Source organism: Scylla paramamosain, chromosome 30 (assembly GCF_035594125.1).
Source record: "Scylla paramamosain isolate STU-SP2022 chromosome 30, ASM3559412v1, whole genome shotgun sequence".
Classification (NCBI taxonomy): Eukaryota; Metazoa; Arthropoda; class Malacostraca; order Decapoda; family Portunidae; genus Scylla; species Scylla paramamosain.
In genome coordinates this window covers 12,896,615-12,911,614 of record NC_087180.1, presented here as the reverse complement: position 1 = coordinate 12,911,614, position 15,000 = coordinate 12,896,615, and the positions used below count along the sequence as shown (strand labels likewise).

Sequence of the window (15,000 nt, the reverse complement as noted above, 5' to 3'; positions counted from 1 at the left end):
ATGTGCGGAATGTTGACGTCCAGGGCAAAGAAAGCTGGGAAGAAATGAAGAGCAAGATTATGAAAGCCCAAGAATAGTTGGGAGGAAATATTCTTGAGTTTATGTACATATTTACAACTAGAGGCTGCGTTTTCTGTGAGATATGGACCCATGTATATTTCTCTCTCTCTCTCTCTCTCTCTCTCTCTCTCTCTCTCTCTCTCTCTCTCTCTCTCTCTCTCTCTCTCTCTCTCTCTCTCTCTCTGCCATAATCTCTCCTGTAAAAAGCATTAAGATAAGCAGTCTGTGATCTCTTTAAAAAGTGACCATTCCTTGCCTTTCATAATAATAAAAAAAAAAAAAAAGACTCCAGAATATTACAGGAAAAGTTACTTAAATATGAGTCAAGAGATGAATATGTTCCACGTACAAATGGACACGTATGGCACATATATTTACGTGTATGTTTAAAGAGCTGGTGTGTTTGTACTTTTCTATCTTTCATATCTATGTAGATGAAGTACTGTGAATGTCCCTGTTCTCCTCTTCCCTTCCCCACCCCAAGAGAAAATGATAAAAGGTCGTTTGTCACACAGGTCCAAAAATAGTGTATGTTTTGAGATCCGATGATTGGTGGTGAGGTAGCTGTTTACAGAGAGAGAGAGAGAGAGAGAGAGAGAGAGAGAGAGAGAGAGAGAGAGAGAGAGAGAGAGAGAGAGAGAGAGAGAGAGAGAGAGAGAGAGAGAGACCCTGCCGTCCACAATGACACACACACACACACACACACACACACACACACACACACACACACACACACACACACACACACACACACACACACACACACACACACACACACACGAGGCCTTGATCTATAAGTAATGGCTCTCTCTACCGGTGGAGCCCAGCAATGAATGGGGGAGGGGAGAAGGAAAAGAGAGAGAAGTAGAGGAAAAAAGAAGAGAAGAATGAGAAAGAGGACCACCAGAACGCTTATTACTATTGTTATTGTTATTATTATTATTATTATTATTATTATTATTAGTAGTAGTAGTAGTAGTAGTAGTAGTAGTAGTAGTAGGAGTGGCAGCAGCAGCAGCAGCAGCAGCAGCAATTGTAGTAGAAGTAGCCTCCTGAACACTGCATACTTCACTTTATTAATTATCTAAGTGTATTTTTTCTCAGAACTCGCCTACTTAACCATTTATTTTATCTAGTATTAATATATCTAACTGATACAACTTTGACAAGAACAGATATACCCTTAAAAAGATACCATTAATAGTAGGTAGCTGATATCTTGGGAATGATGAGTGAAATGGTGGACAGAGAGAGAGAGAGAGAGAGAGAGAGAGAGAGAGAGAGAGAGAGAGAGAGAGAGAGAGAGAGAGAGAGAGAGAGAGAGAGAGAGAGAGAGAGAGGCGCTTACCTGTCTCTCGAGGGAGTGGTGTGTCTTGCAAGGCAGGAAAACGGAGCCGCCGAGCTGTGCCGTGAGGTTTGCAACACTATTGTTCTGAGCCGAGGTGCTGGTGGTCACAGGAGCCCAGAACTCGTCGTCCTCCACCGCCAAGCCGTCCTCCTCCTTCACCGCCGCCTCCACCACCATCTCCTGGTCCGCGGAAGCCGGGGAGGAGGAGACGGAGTAGTGGGGGAGGAGATACTGGTGGTGGTCCTCTGAGATTGGCGTCGGGGAGTGTGTTGCCTCCCTCACTTCCCGACCAACGTCCTCGGCTGGAAATAAAGTGCGGAAAGTTTTAACACACGTCTGCTGCCTGCCTGCCGCCCGTGTACCTGTTCCTCGGTGTGTCCATCTGCTTGTCTGTCTGCGTGTCTGCTTGTTCACCTGTTTGTCTGTATGTACACCTGCTTGTCTGTCTGTCTGTCTTTCTGTCGTCTGCTTCTCTTCCTGCTTGTCCGTCTGCTTGCTCACCTGCTTGTCTGTTTGTTGCCTGTTTATTTGTCCTCCTGCTTGTCTATCTCCTTGCCTGCCTGCTGGTTTACTGGTGTGCCTGGTTACCTGCCTACTTACCTATCTGCTTGTTTAATTCCTTGCCCACCTGCTTTTGTTTGTTCGTCTTTCTTTCTGTCTACTTACTGTTTGTTTCTTTGGTTGTCAACTTGCTTGTGTGCTTGTTTGTCTACATGCCTCCCTGCCTGATTGCCTGTTTATTTGCCTACTTATCTACCTGCTTGTATGTATGTATGTGTGTTGTTTTCTGCTCGTCTGCCAGCTTATTTAATTGTCTACCTCTCTGCCTTTGCTTGTCTACCTGCCTAACAGCCTATCTACTTGTCTGCATGTTTCTTTACCTGTGTATATGTTTACCTGTTTGTGTATCTACTTGTTTACCTGTTTATCTCTTTGCTTGTAGGCTTATCTGCCTGCCTACTTGTTAACCTGCTTTTTCACATGCTTACAATATGTTTATTTGCTTGTATACCTGTCTGTTTTGTCTGTCTGTTTGTTTGTCTGCCTTCATGTCTACTTGCTTCCCTATCTCCTTGTCTTTCTTCTTCCTTGCCTGTTTATCTGTCTGCTCATCTGTGTCTTTTACTCTTCACCAGCCTCTATCACACACCACGTACGTATAACACTTTCACTACAGAATAAAACAGCAAAAGTAAACAGAACTGAAAAACCTGGGCGGAATTTTAAAAAGAGTGAGAACAGAAACTGAATATGGCACTATTTTTTTTACGACCACCGCCGCCACCACCACCACCACCACCACCACCACCACCACCACCACCACATTGCCTAATCTGGCGGTAAGAGCAACACACAAGGTTAAGGGCTGGCACTCAATATAAATTACTTCTCATTATTCATAACTTCTTCTGTGCGGAAAGCTAATGATCCTTCCAAGAGAACGTGTTTAAAGGGAGAGAGAGAGAGAGAGAGAGAGAGAGAGAGAGAGAGAGAGAGAGAGAGAGAGAGAGAGAGAGAGAGAGCAGATTGGCAAAAAAGAAAAGAGATAGTATTAGCTTTGTGTTAATTGAAATATATGCAAGGAGGGATGGAACTGAGGGAAAATCTCTCTCTCTCTCTCTCTCTCTCTCTCTCTCTCTCTCTCTCTCTCTCTCTCTCTCTCTCTCTCTCTCTCTCTCTCTCTCTCTCTCTCTCTCTCTCTCTCTCTCTCTCTCTCTCTCTCTCTCACACACACACACACACACACACACACACACACACACACACACACACACACACACACACACAAGCACCTCCTCCTCATTCCCCTCACTCTAGCTCTAACCCCTCCACCAAAATCCCTCGCAAATGTTAGCCCCCTCATCCCATTCCCCTCGTCCAATCTTCATTCCTTCCTCCCCTCACTCCCCTCTTGCCGTCCTCATCACAACAACAACAGTGAACACACACACACACACACACACACACACACACACACACACACACACACACACACACACACACACACACACACACACACACACACACACACACACACACAGGCCGTCGACGTCTCTGCTTTCTCTCTCTCTCTCTCTCTCTCTCTCTCTCTCTCTCTCTCTCTCTCTCTCTCTCTCTCTCTCTCTCTCTCTCTCTCTCTCTCTCTCTCTCTCTCTCGACCACACCCTTACGCCATTATTATTTCTCAGCTTATGCTTGCCCTGCTCATCCTCTCTCTCTCTCTCTCTCTCTCTCTCTCTCTCTCTCTCTCTCTCTCTCTCTCTCTCTCTCTCTCTCTCTCTCTCTCTCTCTCTCTCTCTCTCTCTCTCTCTCTCGCTCTAATTGCTGGAGCCGAACCAAATGTCATGTATTGACCATTAACATACACATGCCTCTTATCTTGTGTCCCCGTGCGTGAGCGTGGGCGCGTATCCGTATCCAGTATGTATGAATCTGTGTATATATCTGTATGTATGGTACTGTATATGTGTAGCTATGCATGTATTTATGTATGTATGTATGTTTGTGTATGCTACGTAATGGTTTTCAGTGCGCATTTACTGTGAGAGGATCTTTAAATTTGAACTACTCGTACACACACACACACACACACACACACACACACACACACACACACACACACACACACACACACACACACACACACACACACACACACACACACACACACACACACACACACACACGAGGCTAGGATATCAGCCACAACACTGAGAGGGAAAAAATAATAATGATAATAACTTCGAAACTTTTCCCCTAACGAAACATTTCTCCTTTTACCTGCTCCGAGAGAGAGAGAGAGAGAGAGAGAGAGAGAGAGAGAGAGAGAGAGAGAGAGAGAGAGAGAGAGAGAGAGAGAGAGAGAGAGAGAGAGAGAGAGAGGCGTAATCTAGCTTCCCTTTCTTTAAAGAACTGTACCTAAACTTAATTCAAGTTTATTTTTTTATTTTGTTGGCATATATATTTACTCTTGCCTATCTGCATATCTGTTGATCGTCTGTCTGTCTGTCTGTCTCTTTCTATCTGTCTTTCTGTCTGTCTGTCTGTGTCTTTGTCTGTCTGTGTCTGTCTGTCTGTCTGTCTGTCTGTCTGTCTGTCTGTCTATCTATCTATCTATCTATCTATCTATATCTACGTATCTATTTATTTATTTGTTGTTCTGTCTATCTGTCTATCTACGTATCTATCTATTTGTCTGCCTGTCTGTCTCTATCCTGTTTATTTATTTATCTATCTATCATCTACAGCGACATATATCTGCATCCATCTGCCTGCTAGTTACTCCGGGCTGCCATCTGTTAGTCTGTTTGCTTTTTTAAGGACGTGTCTGTCTATATATCCTTCCGAAAAAAATAAATAAATAAAATAAATACAATAAAAAATATTTAAAAAAATCACACCTACTGTTTCTTCAAAGGTTAAAAGTTAATGGCTTCAATTTGACTAATGAACACCTTAGTAATAATGGATTCTTCCAGAGAGAGAGAGAGAGAGAGAGAGAGAGAGAGAGAGAGAGAGAGAGAGAGAGAGACGATTTGAGGAGATAAAAGAGACAGCTCTCCAGATTATGAAATGAGATGAATATGGGTGAGCAAAAAGGGCAGGCCGGCGCATTTACGAAGATGATAAGAGGAAGGAAGAGGAAGGGGAATGGGCGAATAGACGGCTCGTAAATTTTGCAGGTAATAAATGAGTGATAAAGAGCCACATAAAGTTCATGGGGGAGGAGAGAAAAAAAAAGGGGGAGAGAAGAGATAGATGTGAGAACCGGAGAAAATCAAGGGTCTGGGAGGAGAAACACTTAAAGATAATAGATTGCAGAAAAGGAAGTGTTAAAACTACAATGTTGATTTTTTAATGAAACGGAAAATGAATGTTATCGCTTTCCCAACAGCTGGAGAGTGTGCGACCTGAGGGAAAATGTTTGAATGTACGATTGTGTGTGTGTGTAAAATAAAAGAAAAATAAACGAGGGATGTAGACACGAACCAATAAGAGTAAGTGAGGGCGATAAGAACTGATGTTTGTGCTCTTTGTTTCTGTGTCGGAAAGATAAATATCAAAATTAATACGAGTGTTTTGCCGTTTTGTGATGATGGTGACGATGATGGTAGTGACGAATAATAATAATAATAATGATAATAATAATAATAATAATAATAATAATAATAATAATAAACTTTACGAATGATTTTTATGAAGATAACCTTTTTTTTATTCTAACAACTTTTTCGTTTTTCAGCGCAATAATAATTATAGTAAAATCTTTAGCAAGGAATTGTGATAATGATTGTTGTATTTTATATTTTCACACAGGTTTCAGCGCAATATTAATGATTATAATGATAGCGCAGGCCGTAGAGATGATAATGATGTCCCTTTTCTTCATCTTTAAAATATAACTTATCTTCCATAATGTTGAATAATTTTTTATGCGTATATGTTTTTTTTTAAGTGCACGATTCTTTGGTTTCACTTAATGATCCTACAAGTCAAGCAGCGTGAAGGTTGATATGTTGCCTGAATACCAAACAGGGATCACGTTCGGCCCAAGCTGGCCTGTACACATGAAGGTCAAAGCTGCGTATATTATTAAAACAACACCAGCGCCACTTGCCATATGTTAAAAATTTATCTTCGTCCAGAGGTGGATCCTGTGCTAGCTAGTTTTGAAGATGTCCACGTTCTTGTATTCGTAGTAGTGATGGTAATTGTTGTTGTAGTAGTAGTAGACTTGAAAAAAGTGGTAATATAATAATAATAATAATCATGGTAATAATAGAAGTAGTAGTAATAGCAGTAGTAGTTGCAGCAGCAGCAGCAACAGTAGTAGTAGTAGTAGTAGTAGTAGTAGTAGTAGTAGTAGTAGTAGTAGTAATGTAAGCTGCACAACTTATGATGGTAATATTTTTCCTCATTTCTGTTACTCTCTTCCTCAGAGGCGACATTCCGGAAGGAGGACGAAACTGGAAACTCTGCGAATCTCCAAACATTGAGGTAAAAAAACGTTAACAACACAATTAAGTGTCAGACAAGACCACTCACATTTCGCTCACTTTCACACGTCTTGCCAGCTGTGAGGAGGTGTTGTTATGATGTTGCTCTTCATTTTGTTTATTGTACTTTAACGTTATGATAATTTAATTGCTTTCTTCCGACCTTTAACTCTTCATCTAATTACTCTGTCATACTCCTGGCATCTGCAAGTCATTTGTTATTCTGGCATGGACAGTAGTGGTAGTTTTAGGAGTAGCAGTAGTAGTAGTAGTAATGGTGGTGGTGGTGACGGCGGTGGTGGTAGGGGTGGCGGTAGTTGTTGATGTAGTACTAGTAGTTGTAGTAGTACTAGCAATAGTAATAGTAATATAAGTAATAATGATGATGATAATAATAATAATGATAATAATAATAATAATAATAATAATAGTAGTAGTAGTAGTAGTAGTAGTAATAATAATGTCCAGAGTTCTGTTTTTAGCTACACACTAACTTATCCTCACAACCTTGCACGGCTGCATTCATTTTATGGCCACAGTCGCAACATTTTTAGTAGTTGGAAACGTTTTTCTCTTTTAATTCCACAAGTCTCTCTCTCTCTCTCTCTCTCTCTCTCTCTCTCTCTCTCTCTCTCTCTCTCTCTCTCTCTCTCTCTCTCTCTCTCTCTCTCTCTCTCTCTCTCTCTCTCTCTCTCTCTCTCTCTCTCTCTCTCTCTCTCTCTCTCTCTCTCTCTCTCTCTCTCTCTCTCTCTCTCTCTCTCTCTCTGCTTTCTGTGTCTCATATTTCAGTCACGTCGGGTGAGCGCGGACAGAGCCAAAAATGAAATTACATTTATCTTTTGCTCGGGAGTTTAGTGCCAGGTGATATTTCAGATCATATTGAATTAGTAAAAGCATAAAAGACACAAAACTTTACTTGACTTTCAACTTAGCCTGCGAAATGTTGTGGTCTCGTCCATCGCGTTAAAAGAAATAAACATATATGTATTTTTATCCGTAATCCTCCGTCGAGAAATTTTATATATATAGTTAACGAAATGAAAATGAAAGTATGCATGGTGAGCCCGTCGTGAGGCATCCATTCCTCACATTGCTGACCGCGGAGCATCCGGGCTGGTCATAAAAAAGGCAGCATGACCCATCCGCAGTCTTGCCTCACCGCGCTGGAGCATGGGAGGACCTTCATGAAATACAAAAGTCAGTTTGAGGGGTCGTTGCCTTTGAGTGCAAGACAATGAATGACTGACGAGGCGCAGAATGGCCGGCGGAGAACCTCATCCCGGCAGACAGATAGTTAATGAATACAAGACCGATATATTTTTTTCCGGTGTAAAGATCCCGGTGAAAGCGTATCAGACAAGCAATACGCTGCGGTTACTGGGATTAACAGAGGTAGAATACGTGAATGAGAGAAGAGAGGTAAAGGAAGTAAAGATAGAAGCTTACGTACATATGAAAGGAAAGGAAGACGTATGAAAAGGAATAAAAAGTAGTAAAAAGACAAAAGTGAGGGGATTAGGATCAGTACGTGGTGGTCAGAGAGAATTAAAAGATGGTAACAGAAGAGCTTGTGTACATGAAGGGAGTGATTAGAGATATAAAAGGAATAAAAGGAGAAATCTTGAGGAAGTTGGGAATTCATACATAATGGTGAAAGGAATTAAAAAAACAGCACCCGAAGAAGAGAGAACGGAAGGAATGGGGTTAAACGGAGAAGCTTGTGTACATAAAGAGGGGAACTAAGAGGGAGAAATGGAGGGAAGATAGAGAACAAAAGTAAACGGATTTAGTAAGGCAATACGGATATGTGCTTAAAGAAGTGAAATATGCTGCGCAGTGAAGTGAAAAAGAGAATGATTGGAGAGAAGAAGAGTGATAAAATACAAAACCTACCTTTAGGAAATAAAAAAAAAAAACGCGTTAAAAAAAAAAAAGATCAAGGGTACATGCAAAAAGTGAAGAGGGAGAGTAAGAAGATAAAAAAAAAGGGGGGGATATAAAGAAAAACCTGTAAAAAAGAAGCTGGTAGACATGAAAGAGAATTGCACGAGAAGGAAAGGTGAAAAAGACGAATGTAACCGGAGGAAATTCTGCAAATGTCGGACGGGAGATCAAAGTCTTATGGCGCGTAGGAGATGCAAAAGAGACCCAGAAATAGTCTTAGTTTCGATATTGAGCATTTCCTCCCCTCCCTCGGCCAGTTTCAGATGCATGACGCGGCCGAGATGCTTCCCGTAAAGACCCGCGGGGGAGTGATACCCCAACACACAACACACGCGAGATGGCGGCCTAAAATAAATACAAGAAATAAACGGGAGGAGGTAAAACGGGAACGCGCCGTGTATAGATCTAATAAAATAGCACCATTGAGAGGCGGAATTTAAGGGTCTTTTTTCCAGATTGTTTACAGAATGACCAAAGGGAAACGCTCGGCCCATTCACTACTGCAGGATATTTAATAACTCTGTGAAGTGTATTGTTAGTCAGAGTACACCAAATGAAACTGAAATACTGAAGACACGAGTTATAACCACCTACATAACGAAAAGTCTGATCCTTAACTAGTGTCCCTCTTCATAAAATAAAAAAAGAAAGATCAGATCCTCAAGTGACTTTAACATAATTATTTCGATGCCTTGATGTTGAAAGAATTTACGTTCGAGTTTTTTTTTTCAGATTACAAAATGACCGAATAGGAACACTCAGCCAATTCACTACTGTAGACTATTTAATAACTCTATGAAATGGAGTGTTAGCAAATAAAACTGAAATACAGCAGATAAGTATAACAGCAGGATTCATCACCACACGTACATGTATACTGAAAACTCATCCTCACCCTGATCAGATTCATTTGAATATAGCAAATGAGAAAATGTAAGATTTATAACTAGTCTCGAGTCTTATTCTTAACCTGATCAGATCCTCCAGTGACTAAAATATGATTAATTTGATGCCGTGGTGTTGAAAGAGTTTACCTTCACCTTCGACTCGGATGACTGATCGATCCTTGGAGTTTACGTAAAAAACGCTCTAATGATGATGATCCTGTCCTCCTCTAGCGAAAAATGTGAATAATCTTTCGAGGAGTTGGTTATATTTTTGCTCTCACCCAGCACGAATATAAAACTTTCACAGCTGCTCATGTATGCATCTCTGTTTCGTTGATTTTGTTCCTTCCTTTTTCCTTCTCTTTTTATTGTCCTTCCGGTTTATTCAGCCTTACTCTGTCCTGCTTTTCGTTTGTCCCCCTCCTCTCTCTCTCTCTCTCTCTCTCTCTCTCTCTCTCTCTCTCTCTCTCTCTCTCTCTCTCTCTCTCTCTCTCTCTCTCTCTCTCTCTCTCTCTCTCTCTCTCTCTCTCTCTCTCTCTCTCTCTCCGTATCATCTACTAATTAATGTACCCATTATTTATTGTTTTGTCTTGTGCTCATTTCTGTTTTCTCTCACTTCGTTGTGCTGATTATCTCTCGCACTTTCATCGTGCTCGTCAAAATAAGTTCTTTGCTAAATTACATTATCACATTACTCGCATCATTTATTGGTTTTTCTATTATATTTTTTTAATTAAAACTTTTTTTTATTGGCTTTACAATTTGCTCTAATTTACATAATTTTCGACGTCTTTTCTATAAAAATTAAGTAAATAAAAAATGTCATCTAATTTCTAATCATACAAGTACATTTTTATCTGATTATTTATTTATTTATTTATTTATTTATTTATTTATTTATTTTTATTTTATTTTTTTTTTTTTGACATAGGCATTACGTTATTTTGGTTTTGTAATGGTGTTGCCATATTAGTTTTCATATTCTGGCGTCATTCAGTTTAAAGTAATTTTGATTTCCTGAGCGTTATCGATGGACTGCATTCTTTATCGTTACTTTTGTCTTGTGTTTTATTCAGACATAGATAGATGAAGACGTGGTGGTGGAGGGAGGCACGGCGGCGTTGTGGTGCTCTTGCGTTGGTTGATTTGTTTTAAAGCAAAACTTCCTTTAGATAGTTCTCTTTTTGATTACCTTCTGTGTTATTCATCTGCTATCACATACTTCACACACACACACACACACACACACACACACACACACACACACACACACACACACACACACACACACACACACACACACACACACACACACACACACACACACACACACACACACACACACACACACACACACACACACACACACACACACACACACACAGAGCGAGAGAGAGAGAGAGAGAGAGAGAGAGAGAGAGAGAGAGAGAGATCGTTGTATTTCTCTTGGAATTTTCCTTTTATTATGAAAGAAAAAAATTCCTAACCTTCATCAACACATTTGTATTATTTTCACTTTTATTGGTATTAAAACTGTGTTGGTTTTGTCATCTATCCGAAAAAAAAAATAACTCCTGCATATATTTTTTCAAAGCTTTTTGTTATCGTCCTCTTGTTTTTACACGGAGAGCTTCGCAATCTGTCATGTTATGTTCATACGTAAACGCATTGCTGGAAGCTTTCTTGCCCCCAGCTTACCCTCTTGTCACTCCCCATGCAGCACACACGAGGAAGTCTATCATCAGCTTCCTCCAGGCAGACCGCTTCACCTTTGACCTTCCCCTCCTCCTTGGATGTGTCAGGAGAGAGCAGAATTGTGTTGTTGCTTTCAGTGGTCTTAAGACTCTTCCTGCATTTTGGTGTAACATTTCTCAAACAAAGTATTGTCTTTCTTCGCCCTTCTTTTCGTTCTCTTTCTTATATTACATTACTGTCTCTTTTGCACACACACACACACACACACACACACACACACACACACACACACACACACACACACACACACACACACACACACACACACACACACACACACACACACACACACACACACACACACACACACACACACACACACACACACACACACACACACATATATGCAGTCTCTCTCTCTCTCTCTCTCTCTCTCTCTCTCTCTCTCTCTCTCTCTCTCTCTCTCTCTCTCTCTCTCTCTCTCTCTCTCTCTCTCTCTCTCTCTCTCTCTCTCTCTCTCTCTCTCTCTCTCTCTCTCTCTCTCTCTCTCTCTCCACTAGATACCTTCAACGTATACTAAAAATCTTCAGCACTAAACTTCATATTTCCTCTTCGCTCCTAAAAATAACTTACTTGCATCGTTCTGGATGGACAAAAACATATTTTTCACCACCCCCGATCCGAGTCTGCAGAGCCACGCCAGATGTCAGCCGGCAGTCGCTGCAGTGATGTTTTCTTGTTTTCACTGATACGTAATGATTATGACGATAAGGTAAAGTGAAAGGACAAACATCTTTTGAACTCCCTCCTGCTCTTTCCCTGGTGCGTGTATCTCGTCATCTCCAGCCGTGTTGCATCAGTACAGGAGAGCTCTTTATTGGGCTTCCTAACACACGTCCCTTCCCTACCTGCCTCTCCTCTCCTTCCCCTCTTCAACCCCCTATCCCACTCACGCTCCTCCCCTTCTCTCTCTCTCTCTCTCTCTCTCTCTCTCTCTCTCTCTCTCTCTCTCTCTCTCTCTCTCTCTCTCTCTCTCTCTCTCTCTCTCTCTCTCTCTCTCTCTCTCTCTCTCTCTCTCTCTCTCTCTCCCCCTGTCTCTCATTCAAAGTGGTCTCATCGCTCTCCAATCGGGAAAGTTCCTCATGGCTAATTTAATTACATCCGCTCAAAGGTTATGTAAGAGTATTCTCCTGTGTTTGTCTTGCTTGTTTGTTTGTCTCTCGGTTTTGTCTGCCAACTAATCCGCGGGATATTTCTGAGCGTTTTCTGTGTAATTCTAGGGAAGGGTTGGGGCCTGACTGATTAATTATATATGGCATTGTAACGTGAATATGTTTATGTATGTGGCTCTAGGGTTATTATTATTGTTATTATTTATTTTTTTTTTCATGTTTCCCAGATTCACCACCTTTATTAAGTCATCGGGAATGCCCTCCACGTTTCAGTACACGAAAACGGGAATGTTTGCTTCACATACTATTATATACCAGGTAGACATGACTCCTTACATACTGTGGCCGCCATTCGCCCACCTTTGAATAGCTACAACACCCATGCCGAGGAAAAGTGGCCTTGTAACCTGGCAACCTCGTCAATAACCCAGTCCAGATGCTCTAAACCTGTGTAACATTGTATAACTTCACCCTCTCCTTACCCTCACTCTGTAACGAAGGAATTTTGTGGTCCTTTCTAGTTTTTTGTAGGGACGCCAGTGGTATACATTTTCAATAATGGTGGTATCGTTCAGTGGAACAGCCCAAAGTTAAATAACCATGTGGTGGACATCCATAGAAAAAATGCATGATGACTGAAGTATGTGCTCGCTAAATGCCTTCTTATTTTCCTTATTTGAAGAAGGAACAAGACTAGAAGATAAGTGATGCAGAGATGAGAACGCCGCGGTGTGTGCTGAGAGTGACGAGGATGGATGGAGTGAGGCATGCTGTAATGTTGTAAAAGGGAGAGCAAAGATTCCTCCGGTTTCAAAGGAGATGGAGGAGAAGAGATTGAAATTGTATAGACACATTAGAAGAAGAAAAGAGCAGTGTGTGGGTAGAGGAATGATGGAATTGAACGTGGCTGGGAGGAGACAAGGCAGGTCGTTGAAGAGTTGAAAGGATTGCGTTAAAGACTTGAGCGTCAGAGGTTTGACTGGAGAAAAGGTGGAGAACACAAGACTAGCGAGAAACAGTGATCGCATATGAACACAGAAAACCTTACAGAAAAAGAACACCGCTGAAATATATTCCCATGAGAGCTGAGTCCTACACTAGGCGAGATACTCGTATTTTTCTTTTTCCATCGTCTTTGAATATTCACAGTTCTTAGAGAGGAATATGCGGTCATCCACAAACCCATGGACCTTTGCTTTTCCATATTAAGGCGAGGGGATGCGAGTACAGTTACACTTTTAGGCGGTTTTACTCTTTCAGTAGTATGCTTTCACTTCGCCGGGAGCGACAAATTAAGGTTCAGGAAGCTGGAAGTGATTGCTCAGGCAGGCGACGTGAAAGAGGAATTACCCTGCATTGACGGTCGCTAGCCTCTTGCCTGCAACCCCGCATTGTGTATGAGGCTTAAAGAAGATGGGAAATACATCGTCCCCGCCTGAGCGTCGTTTCCCATAAGCGGGAATCAGTGGGAATTGTCCCCTCACTCGGCCGACACATGTTTGGGGGATTCTGGCGCGAGGCTGGACTGGCTGGGCTTTTGTGTGTTCCTGGAGAGAGAGAGAGAGAGAGAGAGAGAGAGAGAGAGAGAGAGAGAGAGAGAGAGAGAGAGAGAGAGAGAGAGAGAGAGAGAGAGAGAGAGAGAGAGAGGAGGCAGACAGACAAGAGAATAATCCTTAAATCCATACTTGCATACATAAATCAACGCATTATCACGGTCAGAAAGAAAATAATAATAGGACCGTGCCCATCTCTCACACAACACACACACACACACACACACACACACACACACACACACACACACACACACACACACACACACACACACACACACACACACACACACACACACACACACACACACACACACACACAGAGGACCACAATTTAGCGGCACTATAGTGTGAGTCTTCAGGGAAAGTTTCTGTGCATATTTGAGTCGCCGTGACTTTGGGCTCAAGGGAGAGTGGAATCGACAGGAGGCTGAGATGCTTGAAAGTGATGCCTCTAGAGGGGCGGGGGGAGAAAGAGAGAGAGAGAGAGAGAGAGAGAGAGAGAGAGAGAGAGAGAGAGAGAGAGAGAGAGAGAGAGAGAGAGAGGGGGGGCGGGGGGGAGACGGAGTAATATCATTTCACCTTTATACATAATGGAAAATAATTCTCTCTCTCTCTCTCTCTCTCTCTCTCTCTCTCTCTCTCTCTCTCTCTCTCTCTCTCTCTCTCTCTCTCTCTCTCTAGGCCACGGGCACTATATATCCACCTCTCGCCGCTCGCGAGATAAAATAAAATGTATATCTTTATCCGAAATACGTAAGCAATACATTTGTAGGTAAAGGGAGGCGTGATATTAATAGGACTTTGACAGGGAAATAGATGGCGCTCAGTAAAACACACCCCGCTATGTGTGTGTGTGTGTGTGTGTGTGTGTGTGTGTGTGTGTGTGTGTGTGTGTGTGTGTGTGTGTGTTTATTTCATCTATCCATGCGTTAATTACTATTTTTTTCCTAGTGTCATTTGACGGACAAGCTTCCATAAAATGAATACATTATTTCCAGGCCGGTGATGCACAACTTTGCAACGTTTCATTTTTCTTCCTCGTTACATTACGTGTTGTTATAATTTCATGTTATCAAGCGGAAAACGTAGTGATGGTCTTCATTGTTGGCATATATAGATCTTACCGTCGTTTTGATTTATTATTGTTGTTATTATTACTGTTGTTATTGTTGTTGTAAATCGAAGTATTATTATATTGAATACTGAATACTAAACTGTGCTGAACTATTTTGAACTGTACCATTATGATCTATTATTGTCTAGAATTTTTATTATCTCAAACTATTGTTATTTCGAGCTATTAATTGCTACTTCGAAATACTAATATTTGAAACTACGTAT

General features: G+C 41.5%; 2 protein-coding genes across 5 annotated transcripts in view; one reads left to right on the top strand and one right to left on the bottom strand.

The window, feature by feature from the left end:
* The window catches only part of LOC135115858 (adenine phosphoribosyltransferase-like), a 183,532-nt gene that overhangs the window by 107,082 nt on the left and 61,450 nt on the right, over nucleotides 1–15,000 (top strand). For both annotated transcript variants that reach the window (XR_010276073.1, XM_064032893.1), the window contains exon 3: nucleotides 6,349–6,406. Coding sequence is in view for 1 of the 2 variants with exons in the window: in XM_064032893.1 (XP_063888963.1) it covers nucleotides 6,349–6,406 (58 nt within the window). In the remaining variant the exon portion in view is untranslated. The remainder of the gene's footprint in view (nucleotides 1–6,348; nucleotides 6,407–15,000) is intronic.
* LOC135115857 (hemicentin-2-like) overlaps nucleotides 1–15,000 on the bottom strand; it is an 82,890-nt gene that overhangs the window by 23,858 nt on the left and 44,032 nt on the right. For all 3 annotated transcript variants that reach the window (XM_064032890.1, XM_064032892.1, XM_064032891.1), the window contains exon 3: nucleotides 1,409–1,710. In XM_064032890.1, the coding sequence (XP_063888960.1) occupies nucleotides 1,409–1,710 (302 nt within the window). The remainder of the gene's footprint in view (nucleotides 1–1,408; nucleotides 1,711–15,000) is intronic.